The following is an 18,487-nucleotide window of genomic DNA, read 5'->3' as shown; positions in this document are numbered from 1 at the left end:
AAAAGGTGACAAGGATCATAAACTTTGATGATTGGATGCCACTCCTCATTAATCTTGCTATTCTGCTTCTGACTTAATGCCTTAGTACAATTTTAGTTCTTTCCCATTTTTCTTTATGCTGTCCTCAGGAACAATCTTGGCTTCACCCTTGCCCTGCTTTAGCCAAGAGGCATGTATTTTAATCCCTGGCCATAACTGCACTATAGAAAGCAATGTTGAGCAACTTTCTTGAGCCATTACAGACCTTTGGGTCTTAATTAATTAATTTCTTAATTTCTTAATTTCACTCCAGTCAGTGAGAAATTCCACACAAATCATAGCTATGTCTTCCTTTTCTGTTGGCTGTGAGGTGTGTTCTTTGTTCCAGTCTAACTCAGATACCCTCCCTGACCATTTCTCTTGGTAAAAGACAGTATTGGTTTGATAATAACAAAATCTGGCACTCTGTGAAAAGGGAAATTTTGTTCTACTAAATAAAATGTTTTACTAAATCTCTTATCGGTACAAATTATAACACTATTAATGTAATCATTTCTGCTTTGTTAACAGGGTCTTGTGGGCCATGGTACACGTCACGGCCTTCCAGCATCTCCTAGACTATACAAACCTCAGACTAATAATGCCAGATTTGCTCAAGTCACCTGTATTGACTTGTGTCACTTTGGAAAAACACTGTTCTTGGTAAGAGTTGGTTTGATTTTATCAAATGAATTATTTGTCTTTAACTTTATAGTCTACAAGGATTTTCCCCTTGTTTTTATTGCCCCCTTTCCCATAGCATTGACTTTTTGTTGGCATGCATTAGCTCATTGTCTGAGCTAATAGCTAGCAGTCTTTTGACATTAATAGTGTCACACAGGAGTATAGTCTTGTCATTACTTGACTTCTATAGCTGTAGTTCTAGTAGGAAAAGTGATTAGCAATACAGTGGGAACTTTGTTTTTAAGCTCTTCCGAGATTTCAGTTGTAACATTCCGGTCTCAGCTGCCCACAGTCAATTTGGTGCGGTTAGATTCTGGTGTCTTAATCCAAAGTTCTTTCAGAAGTCAGGAAGGAGGCACAAAACCATTATTAAATGCTGGTAGAACAAGGGAAAGTTGAACAGACAGTGATACAGATCTACAAAATGACTGGAAAGCTAAGATGCTTTGTGGTTAGCTATTTTATACCCATAGATATAAGGAAAATTTCATTAACATTTTGAGATCAAAAATTCAGAATTCAAAGTTCAAATAACATTTATTATGAAAGTATGTATATATTATTCAACCATGAGATATATCTCCTAACAGACAGCTGCGAAATAAACCCCAAAGAGCCCATAAAAAAGAACGATCGAACACCCAGTGTGTAGAGAGAAAAAAACAAATCATGCAAACAATAAACACAAGCAAATAGCATTCTGAACTGAAGTCCACAAAGAGAGATGGAGACCCATACTTCAGCACAGAGCCGAGTAAATGTTGCAGAGCAGCGAGCTGAACCTCGGGCCCCGATACCCTGACTTTACCAATCTGGCCCGGTGCCTAGATCAACGTCCAAATATTGGGTTCAATTGCCTCGATAGCTGTGGGGCCTAGACCTCGCTGCTTCGGTTCGGCCTGTACCCACTCTTTCCAATTTGGCCCTGCACTAAAATCATCATCTAACCGTCGTGTTTAATCACTTTGATACTCTGGTGCCTGGACCCCGCCTCCTCGATTTGGCTTGTACCTGACTTTTCCAATTTAGCCTAGCGCTCATACCAATCGAACCGCGGGTCTTCTTTGCTCTTGGTGACAGGCCCACTGTCTCACCACACTGAATTGCCTCCACGTGCAAAGGGAAGTTACAGACTATTACTTACAATGATCTTTTGCCAGAAAAAGTGTGATAACAAAGTAGTGGTTTTCCTTGTTAGTCACCAGCCAGAAATTGCTGGGGCTTACCGGCACCATTTCAAGCTGGAATAAACCAATGTCAGCCAATGTGAAAGCACTTATTTAAATAATGCAGAGAAAAGAAGCTTCCAGAGCTTTCCAGAATTATACTTTGTATAGCCTCTAGGAGCATATTAAACTGTTGTATACATATAAGAACTACTTAAAATACAAGCAGATAATTAAGTGATAAACTACATATAACAAACAGTCGATCTAAGAATTTTTCAACAGTGCCTGGCAGGAAAGATAGTACTTTTCATTCTCCATTCTGTTGAAAGATTTTTGTTAGAAGTATGTAGTATTACCGTCGACTGGAGGGATGATCTGGTATTTGCTGAATAGAAACTTGGTTCACAGGATATCCCTTTTGTAATTCCAGTTTTGCTTGCTTAATACACTTCTATCACAGGTTCAGTTACAAGTTTCACAACACAGATAAATCTCAACATTTTTATAATGGGGTCACAAGAGAGAATGGAGATGCTAGAAATCTGGAGCAACATACTCAGGATGCTGGAGGAACTCAGCAGGTCAGGTAGCATCTATGAAGGAAAATGAACAGTTGATGCTTTGGACTGAAAAAGAAGAGGAAAAGGGCCAGAATAAAAGAGTGTAGGGAGAGCTAGCAGTGAAGAGCTGGAGAGCAACAGAGAACATAGAGGGGGAGCAATGAGAGAGAATTTCACAGAAGTTGATGTAGTAGTTTCTGTGCAATTTATAGAGTTAAAAACAGGCCCTTCAACCCATCAGGTCCATGCTGAGCCATTTAAACTACATACTCTCACTGACCTGCACTGGGACCATAGCCCTACCATCCTTATACCTTAACTAAACGTTGAAATTGAGCTTGCATGCACCACTTTCACTGGCAGCTCACTCAGTTTCCCTTCATGTTCCCCCTTAAATTTTCACCTTTCACCCTTTACGCTGACCTCTAGTTGTAGTCTCACCAAACCTCAGTGGAAAAAACCTGCTTGCATTTACCCTATCTATACCCCTCATAATTTTGAATACCTCTATCAAATCTCCTCTCAGTTTTCTACATTCTAAGGAGTGAAGTTCTAACCTATTCAATCTTTCCATACAACTCAGGTCCTCCAGACCCGGCAATATTCTTGTAATTTTCTGTGTACTCTTTCAACCCTATTAACATCTTTCCAGCAAGGAGGTGACCAAAACTGCACACACTTCTCCAAATTTGGCCTCACCAGCATCGTATACAACTTCAACATAACATCCCATCTCCTGTATTCCATAACAAGAGAATCTGCAGATGCTGGAAATCCAAGCAACGCACACAAAATGCTGGAGGAACTCAGCAGGCCAGGCATCATCTATGGAAAAGAGTATTGTACAGTTGATGTTTTGGGCCAAGATGTCTCCAACGGGATCCCATCACCAAGCACATCTTTCCCTCCCCCCAACTTTCTGCTTTCTGCGGGAATCGGTCCCTACATGTCTCCCTTGTCCATTCATCTCTCCCCACTGATCTCCCCTTGGCACTTATCCCTGCAAGCGGAACGAGTGCTATACCTCTTCCCTCCCTATCATTCAGGGCCCCAGAAAGTCCTTCCAGGTGAGACAGCACTTCACCTGTGAGTCTGTTGGGGTCACATACTGTACCTGGTGCTCCCGGTGTGGGCTCCTGTATATTGGTGAGATCCAACGTAGACTGGGAGACCACTTCGCTGAGCACCTACGCTCCGTCTGCTAGAAAAAAAATGGGTTCTCCCAGTGGTCACCCATTTTAAATCCACTTCCCATTCCCATACCAATACGTCTATCCATGGCCTCCTCCAATGTCATGATGAGGCCACTCTTAGGTGTTGTTCCTCCAACCTTATATCCTATCTGGGTAGCCTCCAACCTGAGGCATGAACTTTGATTTCTCAATCTTCCGATAATGCCTCCCCCCACCCCTTATCCTGACCATACCTCATCCCCTTTACCCTCTCTCACCTCATCTCCTTGCCCGCCGATCATCTCCTTCTGGTGCTCCTCTTCCCTTTTCTTTCTTCCATGGCCTTCTGTCCTCTTCAATTAGATTTCCCCTCTCCAGCCCTGTACCTCTTTAACCAATCAAGTTCCCAGCTCTTTACTTCATCCCTCCCCCTTCAGGTTTCTCCTATCACCTTGTGTTTCTCTCTCCCCTCTCCCCCACCTTTTAAATCTACTCCTCAGCTTTTTTTCTCCAGTCCTGCTGAAGAGTCTCGGCCCAAAATATCAACTGTACTCTTTTCCATAGATGCTGCCTGGCCTGCTGAGTTCCTCCAGCATTTTGTGTCTGTTGTTTCCTGTACTCGGTACTTTGATTTATGAAGGCCAATATGCCAAAAACTTTCTTTACAACGCTATCTATCTGTGATGCCACTTTCAATGAGTTATGGACCTGTATTCCCAGATCTCTTTGTTCTACCACACTCCTCAGTATCCTACCATTCATTGTGTAACACCTACCCTGGTTGGTCCTACCGAAGTGCAATACCTTCTGCATTAAATTCCATCTGCTATTTTTCAGCCCATTTTTCCAGCTGGTTCAAATCCCACTGCAAGCCATGATGGTGTTCCTCACTGTCCACTACACTCACTGGTGTCATCTGTAAATTTGCTGATCCAGTTAACCACACTATCATCCAGATTGTTGATATAGATGACAAACAACAGTGGAGCCAGCACCAATCCCTGCAGAACTCCATCAGTCATAGGCCTCCAGTCAGAGAGGCAACCATCTACTTACTACCACTCTCTGGCTTCTCCCACAAAAGCAATGTCTAATCCAATTTACTACCTCAACCTAAATGCTGAGCAAGTGAGCCTTTTTGACCAATTTCCCATGTGGGACCTTGTCAAATGCCTTGCTAAAGTCCATGTAGATCACATCCACTGATTTGCTTTTATCAGCTTTCCTGGTAACTTCCTCAAAACACTCTATAAGATTGGTTAGACATGACCTACCATACACAAAGCCATGCTGACTATCCCTAAGATGTGAGTATGGCCCATCTACTATTCTTGATATATAATAATTCAATACAGGATGCAAACGAAAGACTAAACTGTGCATTTCCCCAATTAATGACAAATGAATGCTATTCTGCTGTTGGAAATACCATAAAGCTACATATTTTTCTCCAGTTTGGGGAATGACAAAATAATATCAAAAGTAATTGGATAAACATTAAGCCAAGTCACATTGGACTGAGCTCGATGCCAGAAATAATGTCCCATCTTGAGCTGGATGAAGAGGTGGCCTTCTGCACCCTCCAATCCAATAGAAACTTCTGAGTGGCATCTAGAATGTGGACAAAGTAATATAGCACACCATGGTTCTACCAGTTGGCTTTTATAGCTGGCAAAGCTGAGAGAAAGAACTCAGTAATTTGTAGAGGGGAAAGGGGTTAGTGTTTTCAGCTGAGCCGATACATCAGGACCGAGAAGAAAGAGACACCTGGAGTAGTAAATACCACTTTTCTCAAGGTGGGAATGTCTTTCAGGTGAGAGGGGAAAAGTTTAAAGAAAATTTACGAGGGAAGTGTTTTTTTTTACATTGACTGTGGTAAGTGCTGGGAAAGTGCTTCCAGAGCCAGTGACGTTTAGACAAGAACATGAACAGATAGGGAACGGTGGGATATAGACTACGTGCAAGCAGATGGGATTAGTTTAAATTGGTATCATGGTAAGCACAGACATTGTGAAGGGCTTATTCCTGTGTTCTGAAAGGAATGATAATAATACAGGGGAAGGGCAAAAAATAGACATTGATAGGTAAAAGGTGAAACCATTTGGGGAGATGATGATGGGTAGATGGAATCAGGTGAAAGGAGAGGAAAGGAAGAGGTCAATAAAGGGAGGAAATAAACTAGGTATGTGTACAAATAAAATACCAGGGGTGTGGAATATGTGAAACTGGAAAATTGGAACCTCTGCCTCATCTGGAAGGGGTGCTTAGTTCCCTGGACGATGTTGAGAGAAGAGGTGAAGGGACAAGTATTATACCTCCCTCAGTTCCAGGAAAGTGCCTGTGGAATGGGGTGGGGTGCCAAGTGTGAGTGGACCAGAAAGACACAAAAAAATGGTCTGTAGGGAGACAGTGGTTCACCTGAACCTATATCAACATGACCTACTGAACTTGGCCTTCTCTATAATAGTGAAACAAAGTGTTATGAGATGACCATTTTGCAGAGCACTTTCTCTGCAGTGGCCAGATTGAGCTTCTGGTTATACATGGTTTTCATTTTCCTTCCACACCCACACTATCCTGTCTGTCCTTGGTGTTCTACATTGCCATAGAGAGGGCAAACATAAATTGGAGGGAAAATGTCTCATAGGATTTTCCAGTTTCAGGTAAACCACATATACAATAGATAATAGGTGCAGAAGTAGACCATTTGGCCCTTCGAGTCTGCACCGCCATTCTGTGCTCATGGCTGATCAACTACTATCAATACCCGGTTCCTGCCTTGTCCCCATATCGCTTGATTCCCCTATCCATAAGATACCTATCTTGAAAGCATCCAGAGAATTGGCCTCCACTGCCTTCCGAGGCAGTGCATTCCAGACACCCACAACTCTCTGGGAGAAGAAGTTTTTCCTTAACTCTGTCCTAAATGACCTACCCCTTATTCTCAAACCATGCCCTCTGGTACTGGACTCTCCCAGCATCTGGAACATATTTCCTGCCTCTATCTTGTCCAATCCCTTAATAATCTTATAAGTTGCAATCAGATCCCCTCTCAATCTCCTTAATTCCAGCGTGTACAAGCCCAGTCTCTCTAACCTCTCTGCGTAAGACAGTCCGGACATCCCAGGAATTAACCTTGTGAATCTACGCTGCACTTCCTCTATAGCCAGGATGTCCTTCCTTAACCCTGGAGACCAAAACTGTACACAATACTCCAGGTGTGGTCTCACCAGGGCCCTGTACAAATGCAAAAGAATTTACCTTCATGATAGGGAATTTCAGTTGTATTCCATTTGGACTTTCATGGTATTAAATGCTGTATGGCCATTTGAGCGATTCTTGGAATGGTTGAGACAGCTAGCACAGGTACTTTTAAGGAGAAACATTTTGGGTCAGCATGAGAAAAATAATATAGAGTTTGTTAAACTTTAACAAATGTAAGTCTGCTTAAAGTAAAGTTAATGCTTCAGCTGGACTACCTTTCAACAGCAGGAAAACTTGAAGAAAGGTGAAAGGAGGCACAAGAGGAGTAAATAAAAAGCATGGTCCACTGGATCTCCCTTGTCTAACTTCCTGGTTACATCCTCGAAAAACTCCAATAGATTAGTCAAGCATGATTTGCCCTTGGTAAACCCATGCTGGCTCGGCCCAATCCTATCACTGCTATCTAGATATGCCACTATTTCATCTTTAATAATTGACTCTAGCATCTTCCGCACTACTGATGTTAGGCTGACAGGTCGATAGTTCTCTGTTTTCTCCCTCCCTCCTTTCTTAAAAAGTGGGATAACATTAGCCATTCTCCAATCCTCAGGAACTGATCCTGAATCTAAGGAACATTGGAAAATGATTACCAATGCATCCGCAATTTCCAGGGCCACCTCCTTTAGTACCCTAGGATGCAGACCATCTGGACCTGGGGATTTGTCAGCCTTCAGTCCTATCAGTCCACTCATCACCGTTCCCTTCCTAATGTCAATCTGTTTCAATTCCTCTGTTACCCTATGTCCTTGGCCCATCCATACATCTGGGAGATTGCTTGTGTCTTCCCTAGTGAAGACAGATCTAAAGTACTTATTAAATTCTTCTGTCATTTCTCTGTTTCCCATAACAATTTCACCCAATTCATTCTTCAAGGGCCCAACATTGTTCTTAACTATCTTCTTTCTCTTCACATACCTAAAAAAGCTTTTGCTATCCTCCTTTATATTCCTGGCTAGCTTGTGTTTGTCCCTCATTTTTTCTCCCCGTATTGCCTTTTTAGTTAAGTTCTGTGGTTCCTTAAAAATTTCCCAATCATCTGTCCTCCCACTCACCTTAGCTCTGTCATACTTCCTTTTTTTTTTAATGCTATGCAATCTCTGACTTCCTTTGTCAACCACTGTGGCCCCTTTCCCCCCTTTGAATCCTTCCTTCTCCAGGTGATGAACTGATTTTGCACCTTGTGCATTATTCCTAAGAATACCTGCCATTGCTGTTCCACTGTCTTTTCTGCTAGGATATCCGTCCAGTTAACTTTGGCCAGCTCCTCCCTCATGGTTCCATAGTTTCCCCTGTTCAACTGCAACACTGACACCTTCGATCTGCCCTTATCCTTCTCAAATTGCAGATAAAAACATCATATTATGGTCACTACCTCCTAATGGCTCCTTTACTTCAAGATCGCTTATCAAATCCTGTTCATTACACAAGACTAAATCCAGAATAGCCTTGTCCCTGGTCGGCTCTCGTACAAGCTGTTCCAAGAATGCATCCCGTAGGCACTCTTCAAACTCCCTATCCTGGGGTCCAGCACCAACCTGATTCTCCCAGTTCACGTGCATGTTAAAATCCCCCATAACTACTGCGACATTACCTTTGCCACATGCCAATGTTAATTCCCTATTCAACTTGCACCCAATATCCATGCTACTGTTTGGTGGCCTGTAGACAACACCCATTAGGGTCTTTTTGCCCTTACTGTTCCTCAGTTCTATCCACACAGACTCTACTTCTCCTGATCCTATGTCCCCCCTTGCAAAGGACTGAATCTCATCCCTCACCAACAGGGCCACCCCACCCCCTCTGCCCACATTTCTGTCCCTACAATAGCACGTATACCCTTGTACATTCATTTCCCAGGTCTGATCTCCCTGCAGCCATGTCTCCGTTTTCCCAACAACATCATAGTTACCCATTCGCACCTGAGCTTCAAGCTCATCCGCCTTATTTCTGACACTTCGTGCATTCAGATATAGAATTTTTAGCCCATTTCTCCTCTCTCTGTTTAAATCGCTGCCTATTGTGCTTAACCCAGATCCCCGAACTCCCTTCGGGCTATACGCCCCTTGAATTTTGTTATCCTTTCTAAATTTACTTATTCTTTCAGCACATTTAACTCCATGTTCCGTCAGACCATCCCTCTGTACATGTGTCCTCCTTATCACTTGTTCCGCCTCACCTTTCTCTACTACACACTTAATATTCCGGAACCGTGTAGTCCCCACCTGTCCTTTATTCTTCATCTCGCTATCCTCTCTCGCATTCTGGATCCCTGCCCCCTGCAAATTTAGTTTAACCCCCCCCCCCCCCCCCCCCCCGAGAAGCACTAGCAAACTTTTCTGCAAGAATGTTAGTACCGCTCCAGTTCAGGTGTAAACCGTCCCGTCGGAACAGATCCCACCTTCCCTGGAACAAAGCCCAATTATCTAAAAACCTAAAGCCCTCCCTCCTGCACCATCCTCTCAGCCACGTATTAATCTGTATAATCCTTCTGTTCCTTGCCTCACTCGCACGCAAGTATAGATATACTTGTCTATCTTCTTATTTCTACCTTTGTTCACATCCTCCTGCCCACTCTCTCTGCCTTGTTCTATCTACCAAACATCCACTCCCCATCTGGTTCCACCTATCACTAATCAGATTCCATCTCATCCCCTTTCATACTGTCAAACTTTCCTTTTCTTTCTGTCTTAATGCATTTCTGGCCCATGACCTGTACATTGCTTCAACCTAGAGTGTTGAAAGGCACCTTTCGCCTCCACAATTGCGCTTCTAGTATTCTGATTTTTGTTCAAAGGTCCAGTGTTTCCTGTCTCTTTTGCCTTTAAGCAACGGGCAGATCTTTTCAAGCTGTGAAAGCTATAATTGATTTTAATGCTGTTTAATAACTCTGACATTCAGAAATTAATGAACAGTAGTTTATGAGTGTCAGAGATAGTTTTGATTAGAGTCACCAACAAAACTCAGTGACACGTGACCTTTGAAAAATGTCAGCTAGTGTAACTGTCAGTAAGTGGCAGAAAAAGATAAGTGTAAATTTTTATTCACAGTTAGTTTCAAAAACTTGTCATGTGATCTTGCAGGTTGGGTGTTCAGATGGAACGATTAGACTGCACTCAGTGACAAATGAGTGCCCTATTCTGCAGTGGAATGACAGTACTCGGGCCAGTCCAATCCAGAACGTGTTGTGGGCTTTAACACGACCTGGAATGTTTTTTGTCCTTGATGCAGCATCACATGTATATGTGTGGGACTTGTTGCAAGACGTTTCTAAACCGGTTGCAGAGGAGAATCTTCAGCATGATAAGTGAGTAAAATTATTTCACCAGGACTATGTTTCCTGAGTAGCTAATGCACAGTAATTACCAAACACGAGGAAATCTGCAGATGCTGGAAATTCAAACAACACACACAAAATGCTGGTGGAACACAGCAGGCCAGGCAGCATCTATAGGAAGGGTCTTGGCCCGAAACATTGACAGTGCTTCTTCCTATAGATGCTGCCTGGCCTGCTGTGTTCCACCAGCATTTTGTGTGCACGGTAATTACCCTTTATGTTGTTGCATAAGAGCATTAAAATTATGAATAGGATTAATCCAAACAATTTCTCAAGTCTGTCTTGCCTTTCAGTAAGATCATGGTTGATTTGGACATTCGGCTTTCTTGCCTGGTTGTCATAGCTCTTCCTAATCTTTTACAAAGAGATCAAATGCGGTTGACAAAACTTTCTTTAAAGAAAACCCCAATAGGTAATAACCTCCTGCTGACGATGGCTGTCCTCAGAGATAGATGTTTTTGTAGAATGGAATTCCCCAAGACTAAATAAAAGAAAAATTACTGGAAATCTGAACTAAAAACGAAAGTCATGTACGAACTCAGCATGCTAGGCAGTATATTTGCAGAGAGAAATAGAGTTAATTTTTCATTCAACAGCTGTCTATCAGAACAAGTTTATGGTAAAAAGTGTAAAATGCAGGGAAAGGGAAAAGGAAGGAACTGATGAAGAATGCCAGTGATAGCATGGAAAGCAAGGAGGGAAATGATAAGTGTGATGTTGTAGGTGCATGGCAGAAAATTCAGCCAGGAGTTGATGGCTAAGTGAAAGAGAGTAGGTAAAAAATAATTAAGAGGGGGAATGAGCCTGAAGGGATTATTCTGAGAACTGACATAGATTTGTTGAGAAGTAATTGGAATCTTGGAACCACATCAAGTTCAGGCTTATTGTCATTCACCCATGTATATGTATACAGTTAAATTAAACATCATTCCTCTACAGTACATAATTCTCACACACAGCACATACAATCACAAATCAATGTTAGCACAAGTCCCTGAGTGGCATGGCCTGAAGATCGGGAGATTAACATAACGTGTGAGGTGCTTGTTTATGTAAGACAGCATAATAGTGCCAGTACCATTACACTGTCTTACATTAACATACACCTCGCACTTTGTCAGCCTGCTAATCTTCAAGCCATGCCACTCTCATATCCCTCTAAACCTCACTCCAGAGAAAGCAATCCCAATCTATAAAATCTTCCCTTTTAATTCAAGACTCTGATTTTAAATTTGGGACAAGAGGGATGGAATAAAATGGGATGCCTTAAGAAGGAGAAATTGGCAGATGACGTGGGGAGACAGACTGTCTATGTGCTTTATTTCATCATCTCATGATCTGGTCAAATGAAGTGGTGAAAGGCAAATGGGAAAGCTACAGCTGGGGTAAGATGTCACCACACCCAATCCAGATTTTAATCAGTGCAGCCGATATCAATATTGGTTTTTTTCCTCTATGGAATCATAGAAGTAGTATGGTATACATGAAGGCCATAGAGGGTGACAAATCTGTGGGATTCATTATCACAGGTGGCTGTGGAGACCACGTCATTGGATATATTTAAGAAAGAGGTTGATAGATTCTCGATTAGTCAGGGCATGAAGGGATACGGAGAGAGGGTGGGAGACTGGAGCTGAGAGGGAAAACGGATCAGCCAGGATGAAATGGTGAAGCAGACTCAATGGGCCAAATGGCCTAATTCTGCTCCTATAGCTTATGGCCTTCCCGTCCTTGCAGTATCCTTGTAAATCTTTTCTGCTTAAATCTCTAGCTTAATCACATCCTTTCAATAGTATAATGACCAGAACTGAACTTCACCAATGTCCACAAGTCGACACCTCCCAAACACCTTTGTTAAATGTGGCCAAATGAGTTAATGGTATTCCTTCTGAAAATAGTTTATACCAAAGATTATGACAGTAATAAATATCAGTCACTTTGTTTAAATCTGATGCTGCTATGTGGTATATTAATCTATCTGTGATCTGCTGATATCTTGGAAACAGTATTTTCATGATGAACCACTCTTCCAACATATAAAACTCATTGTCTTAAAAGAAAATAGCAACTTTAACAAAAAATGACATACTTTTTAGATTTCTGTATCTGAGATTTTTCATTTGAATTAATACTACATTGAAAAATAAATGAACCACACCCTGGACAGAATATCTAGATGTCAATGATACTTTGATGTCCATGCTGATGGTATTTGTATCCTTATAATTAATAATAAGCTTTTCCATTAAATATTCCCATTTCCCTTTCCTTATCGTTTGTCCCCCACCCCCCACCCCTGTCCCCAGAATTGCAGCCATGGCCATCCTAGGTGATCCAGAGAAACCTACTGCATCTTCAGGTCTCATGTTGGCGAAGCGGTCTGGAGCAATTGAGATGCAATACCTACAGAAGAAATGGTCAGAACCTCATGCCAATGAATTAGAAACGTTGCACTATCTTTTGCAGAAAACTGTATAATTGTATACAAACAATGGAAGGAAATATATCATTTCATTGAATGGTAAGCATTTCTCCAGTTGGTTTGTAAATGTAAAAATTATAGATTTTTGTACAAGTTATTTATAAACATTTTTATTATAGTAAATATCAAATAAAATTATAAAGTACTTATGAAACAATTTGCCTTGTATGCTTTTTCCATTGAAATGCAAATTACACTGGATTCCACTTAATTGGGCCAGCTGCTTAGTTGGGACAGGAGACTGTTGCGGAACAGGTTCTAACTATATCAGTCGCATGCACTTGTGTGGCCATTAGACACTACACTGTGCTTAGTGGTACCAGTTTTTAAATTTTGTGTGTGTTGGAAAAAGTTATTTTTATCACTGATAATTGGTGAGAGATAAGCAGTAAGACAATTCAGAGCTATTTTGCTCACTGTGTTTTCAAGCATTCAGGCTTGGAGATGCCAGAAATGGCCAGGAGTTAGTTCACTACTTTAGAACAACAAAGAATTTAGAAGTATCAACAATCATCTTGAATGTTACAATGAAAATGAAGATTTGAAGTATGCACTAGGTGTCTGCGCTGGTTTTGTTTTTATTACAGTTAATCAAAAGAATACGGCAGCGTACACTGGATGAATTCCTCTGTCAATAACTTTTACACAGTTACCAATACACAGGACCCAATAGAGTTTTCTAGTGCTGCTGTAGTGTTGGTAGCGTTCCAAGTTGTCCTATATATCATTAAAATACATAATTTAATACTCAGTTAAAATTAGCCTCGTCTTTTTTATACCTTTTTAACTACTTCTGTGAAACTTTGCTATTTGGGGCAGCCGCTTAATTGGGTCAAAATGTACTGGTCCCAAAGTCCCAATTAACTGGAATCCACTCTACTTTTTGTAGCTCATTGAACATGCCAGACAGATTTTCAAATGATTACTTCTCTGCTCCGTGTCAACATCAAGAGAAAATTAAAAAAAAGTTTGCTATGCCTTTTACACCTATGAATGCACAGTATCTATAAGATACCATTCACTATAGAAACAATTAGGAGCAACGAATATCCCAGATCCTGTCCTCAATAAACACAATGTAGCAAAAGTTATCTTTACAACCTTATCTACCAGTGTTAGGGTGAGGTAGATAGGGTGCTGGAGTTATGAGGAGGCAGTGCTGCTACCTCAGAACACCAGCAACCAGATACAATCCTAACCTAAGGTGCTGACTGTATGATGTTTACACGCTTTTCCCCCTATGATGATGTGGGTTTCTGCTCGCTTCCTGCCATCTACCCAAGGTGCAGCTTTAGTGGCTTTTTTCTGATGATATTTCACCAGAAGTTAAAGAGAAAGCAGGCAGAATGTTAAAGGTTAGAGTTAGAGTAATGGCTGAGGTAGAAAAAACTATGAGTGCCTCATTAAGACTGGGAAAAAAATACAAGAATGGAATTAAAGAACAGCTACAGAACAGAGCGAAAGACCAGCAGAAACGGAAGACCCTTCTGGAGGCCCCATGTGCCACCTAGACACTAAGGGTTCAGACAACGACAACAGAATCAATATTGGGAAGACTAATGGTGTTAAAAGCTGAAGGTCTCAGGACGTGATGAGTTGCGTCCAAGCATCCCAAAAGAAGTAGCTGCCAGTGCCGGGTGTGATGCTTGCAATCTTACAAAAATTCTTCATTCTGGAAAAGCAGCTAAGGTTCGGAGAACAACCACTGTGGAACCCTTATTCCAAAGAATGGGAGGCAGAGCTGGCAACAATAACCTGGTTAGTACAACATATTTTTTTGGAAAAATATTAGAATCAGTTTTCAGAAGGTAACCTGATCAAGGGTGTTAGCATGGCTTCATGAAAGGGAGGCCATGCCTGACAAAATGAGGAAATATCATTCAGTGGGCAAAGGGGAGCCCATAGATAAAATACATTCAGATTTTTCAAGAGGTGATCCATAAGGTACTACACAAAAGGTTTCTTTACAAGATAACAGCTCACAGAGTTAGAGGGTTAGTTAACCATCAGGAAGCAGTGGGTCGTAGAAAGGGGGTCATTTTCAGGTGAGTGCCAAAAAGATCAGTGCTGGGTTTGGATTTGCAAATAATGCAAAAGTGAGCAGGCAACCTTGAGGAAGATATCAAAAGTTTACAGAGATATTAGTAGCCAAGTAGATGAATAAAACATTGGCCAGTGGGGAAAATGTGAAGTGATTTATTTTGGAGAAACAATGATAAAACAGAGTATTGTTTAAATAAGGAGCAAATGCTACAGAGGGATTTAGGTATTTTCATGCATGAAATGAAGAAACGTGACATACAGGTAAAATAGATAATCGGGAAATGAATGGAGTGATGGCTTTTAGTTCAGGGGAAGTCTTATTATCACAGAAGAAAACACAAGTGAAGTCACATCTATTAACAATTTTGGTTATGGAAGGGAAGATATTATAAGCAATTCAGACAAGAAGATATCTTGTGTAGACGGATTGTAGAATAGGTTGGGTGTGTTTAGAAGAATGAATAGAAATCTTAATGAAACATAAGATACTTAAGTGCTGGGCAGATTAAGTTCAAAGTAAGTTTATTATCAAACTACATATATGTCACCATATACAAGCATGAGATTCATTTTCTTGTGGGCATTTTCAGTGGATCCAAAAACCATAATAGAATCAATGAAAGACTGCACCCAACAGGACGGACAACCAACCAACGTGCACAAGAGAGCAAACAGTGCAATGGCAGTTGTGGCAGAGCTCGAGTGTTATCACCTCTTACATAGAAACATAGAAAATAGGTGCAGGAGTAGGCCATTCGGCCCTTTGAGCCGCACCGCTATTCAGTATGATTATGGCTGGTCATCCAACTCAGAACCCTATACCTGCTTTCTCTCCATACCCCCTGATAACCTTTAGCCACAAGGGCTATATCCAACTTCCTCTTAAATATAGTCAATGAACCGGCCTCAACTGTTTCCTGTGGCAGAGAATTCCACAGATTCACCACTCCCTGTGTGAAGAAATTTTTCCTCATCTCGGTCCTAAAAGGCTTCCCCTTTATCCTTAAACTGTGACCCCTCGTTCTGGACTTCCCTCTTATAAAGTAAAATAAAGCGACATGGGAGATAGCAGAGCTTTGGTATGTAGTTAATTGCTATGTAGTTGTGCGACAAATTGGTGACGAGTACACACCTGAATGTCAGAGAATATCGCAAACTGTTGCAAGATAAAACAGTGAGAGTGAAAAAGCCCAAGAAATCTGAAGGATGTGTGAGTAATAGTGATAAAGCCACACTGAATTTAAAGTGAAAATAACATGGCGATGGCTTCAATCTGGAAAGTTGACAAATTTGATAGCGCTAATGAAGGCTGAGAGTTGTATATTGAGAGGGTTGAACTGTATTGTAACATGAACAACGTGGAGGAGCAAAATAAAGCCCCTACACTTAAGGGAGATTTAGATTTTACAGAAGAAATCAGTCAAAAGATGATAGCCTTTCTGAATGCATTGCAGTGAGTTTTGAAATGGACTTTCTAATGCATTAAGGGACAGGCTTGTATGTGGCACGCATTGTCAAAGCACTCAAACAAAGCTACTGGTAGAAAGATACCTAACCGTCCAACAGGCATTGACCATTGCAAAATCATTATACCTCAGATAAATACTTTGTGGAGATTTGTGATATATGTGATTATACGTACAATGTCTGAAATACATCTTATGGAAATGTTTGTTTGATGATGAACTTCAATAAAAAAATAAATTACAAAAAAAAAGAAACTGCAGTAAAGGATGCAGCAGAACTGCATGAAAGGAGGTTAGAATGCGAAATGCACAGGATGTCCCTGAATGGTACAAAAAGCCAAAAATGTTAACGATATGGCAAATTCTCCCATGATGCAAATGACTTGGTTCAAAGATAAAGCCCGCAGAGAGTGTCACAGACAAGGTCACATAGAGAGTGCACAAAGCAGACCAAAAGCACAACTGAATGAAAAGTCTCAAACACAAAACTGAACAAATGCATAAAGTTACTGAATGTAAAACAGAATCAGACAACATAGAGTATGACAAAGGTGATCTGTCATGCTTAGAAATGCATAGTATTACAGAAGTAGATTACAATATAATATGGATCACAATAGATATGCCAAGTGTAAAACTGAAAATGGAGCTGGATACAGGGTCAGCTTTGTCTATAATTCCAGCGGCTGACCACAATAGACTTTTTTTTAAGATACCATCAGAGATACTAAAGTCCTGCACAGTTGAAAAAGTGTTTCCCTAAGGCAAACTGAAAGTAAATGTGATATTTGCAGGCCAAACTCAACAGTCAGAGCTCTCTTTCATTTTGTACACATCTGCCTCATCCCATCTTCCTGCCACCCCACTAGGGACAGGATTTCTCTTGTCCTCACCTACCTTCCCACCAGCCTCCGCATCCAGCACATAATTCTCTGTGACTTCTGCCATCTCCAGTGGTATCCCACCACGAAGCACATCTCCCCCACACCCCCACTCCCTACATGACTCCTTTGTTCGTCCCTCCCCACTGATCTTCCTCTTGACACTTACCCTTGCAAGAGGAACAAATGCTGTACCAGCCCCTACACCTCCTCCCTCACTACCATTCAGGGTCCAGAAAATGCAGGATCTCCCAGTGGCCACCCATTTTAATTCTATTGCCCATTCGCATTCCAACATGTCAGTCTATGGCCTCTTCTACCGTTGTGACGAGGCCACACTCAGATTGGAGGAGCAACACCTTATATATCCATCAAGATAGCCTCCAATCTGAAGGCATGAACGTCAATTACTTGAACTTCTGGTAATGCCCCCCCCCCTTCACTATTCCCCATTCCTATTTCCCTCTCTCACTGTATCTCCTTTACCGCCTATCACCTCTCTCTGGTGCTCCTCTCCCTTTTCTTTCTCTGTGGCCTTCTGTCCTCTCCTATCATATTCCCTCTTCTCCAGCCCTGTATCTCTTCCACCAATTAACTTCCCAGCTCTTTACTTCACCCCTCCTCCCTCTTGGTTTCACCTATCACCCTGTGGTTCTTCCTCCCCTCCCCCACTTTCCTACTCTGACTCCTCACCTTTTTTCCCCCGATCCTGATGAAGGGACTCAGCCTGAAACGTCAGCTGTACTCTTTTCCATAGAAGCTGCCTGGCCAGAATTTTGTGTGTGTTGCTTGGATTTCTAGCTTTTGCACATTTTCTCTTGTTTGCAGTTTGAGCTTTATGTGTTGAAAAGGTCCAACACTTTTTGGGTGTGAATGGTTGGGAAAAATCCAATAAGACTGGCACTCAATCAAAGCTCTCAGTGTGGCATCAACAGGCAACTGCAGCCCAAATGGTAGCACTAACCAGAGACTGTTACAGCTGCTCAATGCTAATGAGGTGTTTGAGATGGGGATTGGTAAACTCATAGTCGTGAAGGCCAGAATTGAACTGGATGAAACAGCAACACCAATATTCCATAAAGCTTGTCCAGTGCCTTACATACCATGTCCTGAACTTCAGAGCTTGGAGCCATCTGAAATTCTTGCCAAGGTTGAGCTGACCAAATGGGCAGGGGAAGGTTTTCAAAGAATGACTTTTCACAAACCTATCTGCAAATGGAGATTGAGGAGTCAAGCAGGAAGATCCTCACAATCAACACTCACAAGGGACTGTTCCAGTATAATCATCTTGTTTTGGTGTCACAGCAATTTTGGCTCCAGCAATTTGGTAAAGAGCAATAGACCAAATGCTCCAAGATATCCCAGGAACACAATGTTACCTTAATGACATTATTGAGACTGGCAGAAATGATGT

The 18,487-nt window shown here is 41.6% G+C and overlaps 1 protein-coding gene across 3 annotated transcripts in view; it reads left to right on the top strand.

Moving 5' to 3' along the window:
- dync2i1 (dynein 2 intermediate chain 1) overlaps nt 1–12,830 on the top strand; it is a 98,413-nt gene extending 85,583 nt beyond the window's left edge. For all 3 annotated transcript variants that reach the window (XM_073054865.1, XM_073054864.1, XM_073054863.1), the window contains 3 exons: nt 550–681; nt 9,948–10,171; nt 12,508–12,830. In XM_073054865.1, the coding sequence (XP_072910966.1) occupies nt 550–681; nt 9,948–10,171; nt 12,508–12,679 (528 nt within the window). In that variant the 3' untranslated portion in view covers nt 12,680–12,830. The remainder of the gene's footprint in view (nt 1–549; nt 682–9,947; nt 10,172–12,507) is intronic.
- Nucleotides 12,831–18,487: the final 5,657 nt, after the last annotated feature.

This window comes from Hemitrygon akajei, chromosome 8 (genome assembly GCF_048418815.1).
Source record: "Hemitrygon akajei chromosome 8, sHemAka1.3, whole genome shotgun sequence".
Classification (NCBI taxonomy): domain Eukaryota; kingdom Metazoa; phylum Chordata; class Chondrichthyes; order Myliobatiformes; family Dasyatidae; genus Hemitrygon; species Hemitrygon akajei.
This window is presented reverse-complemented; position numbering and strand designations above follow the sequence as displayed.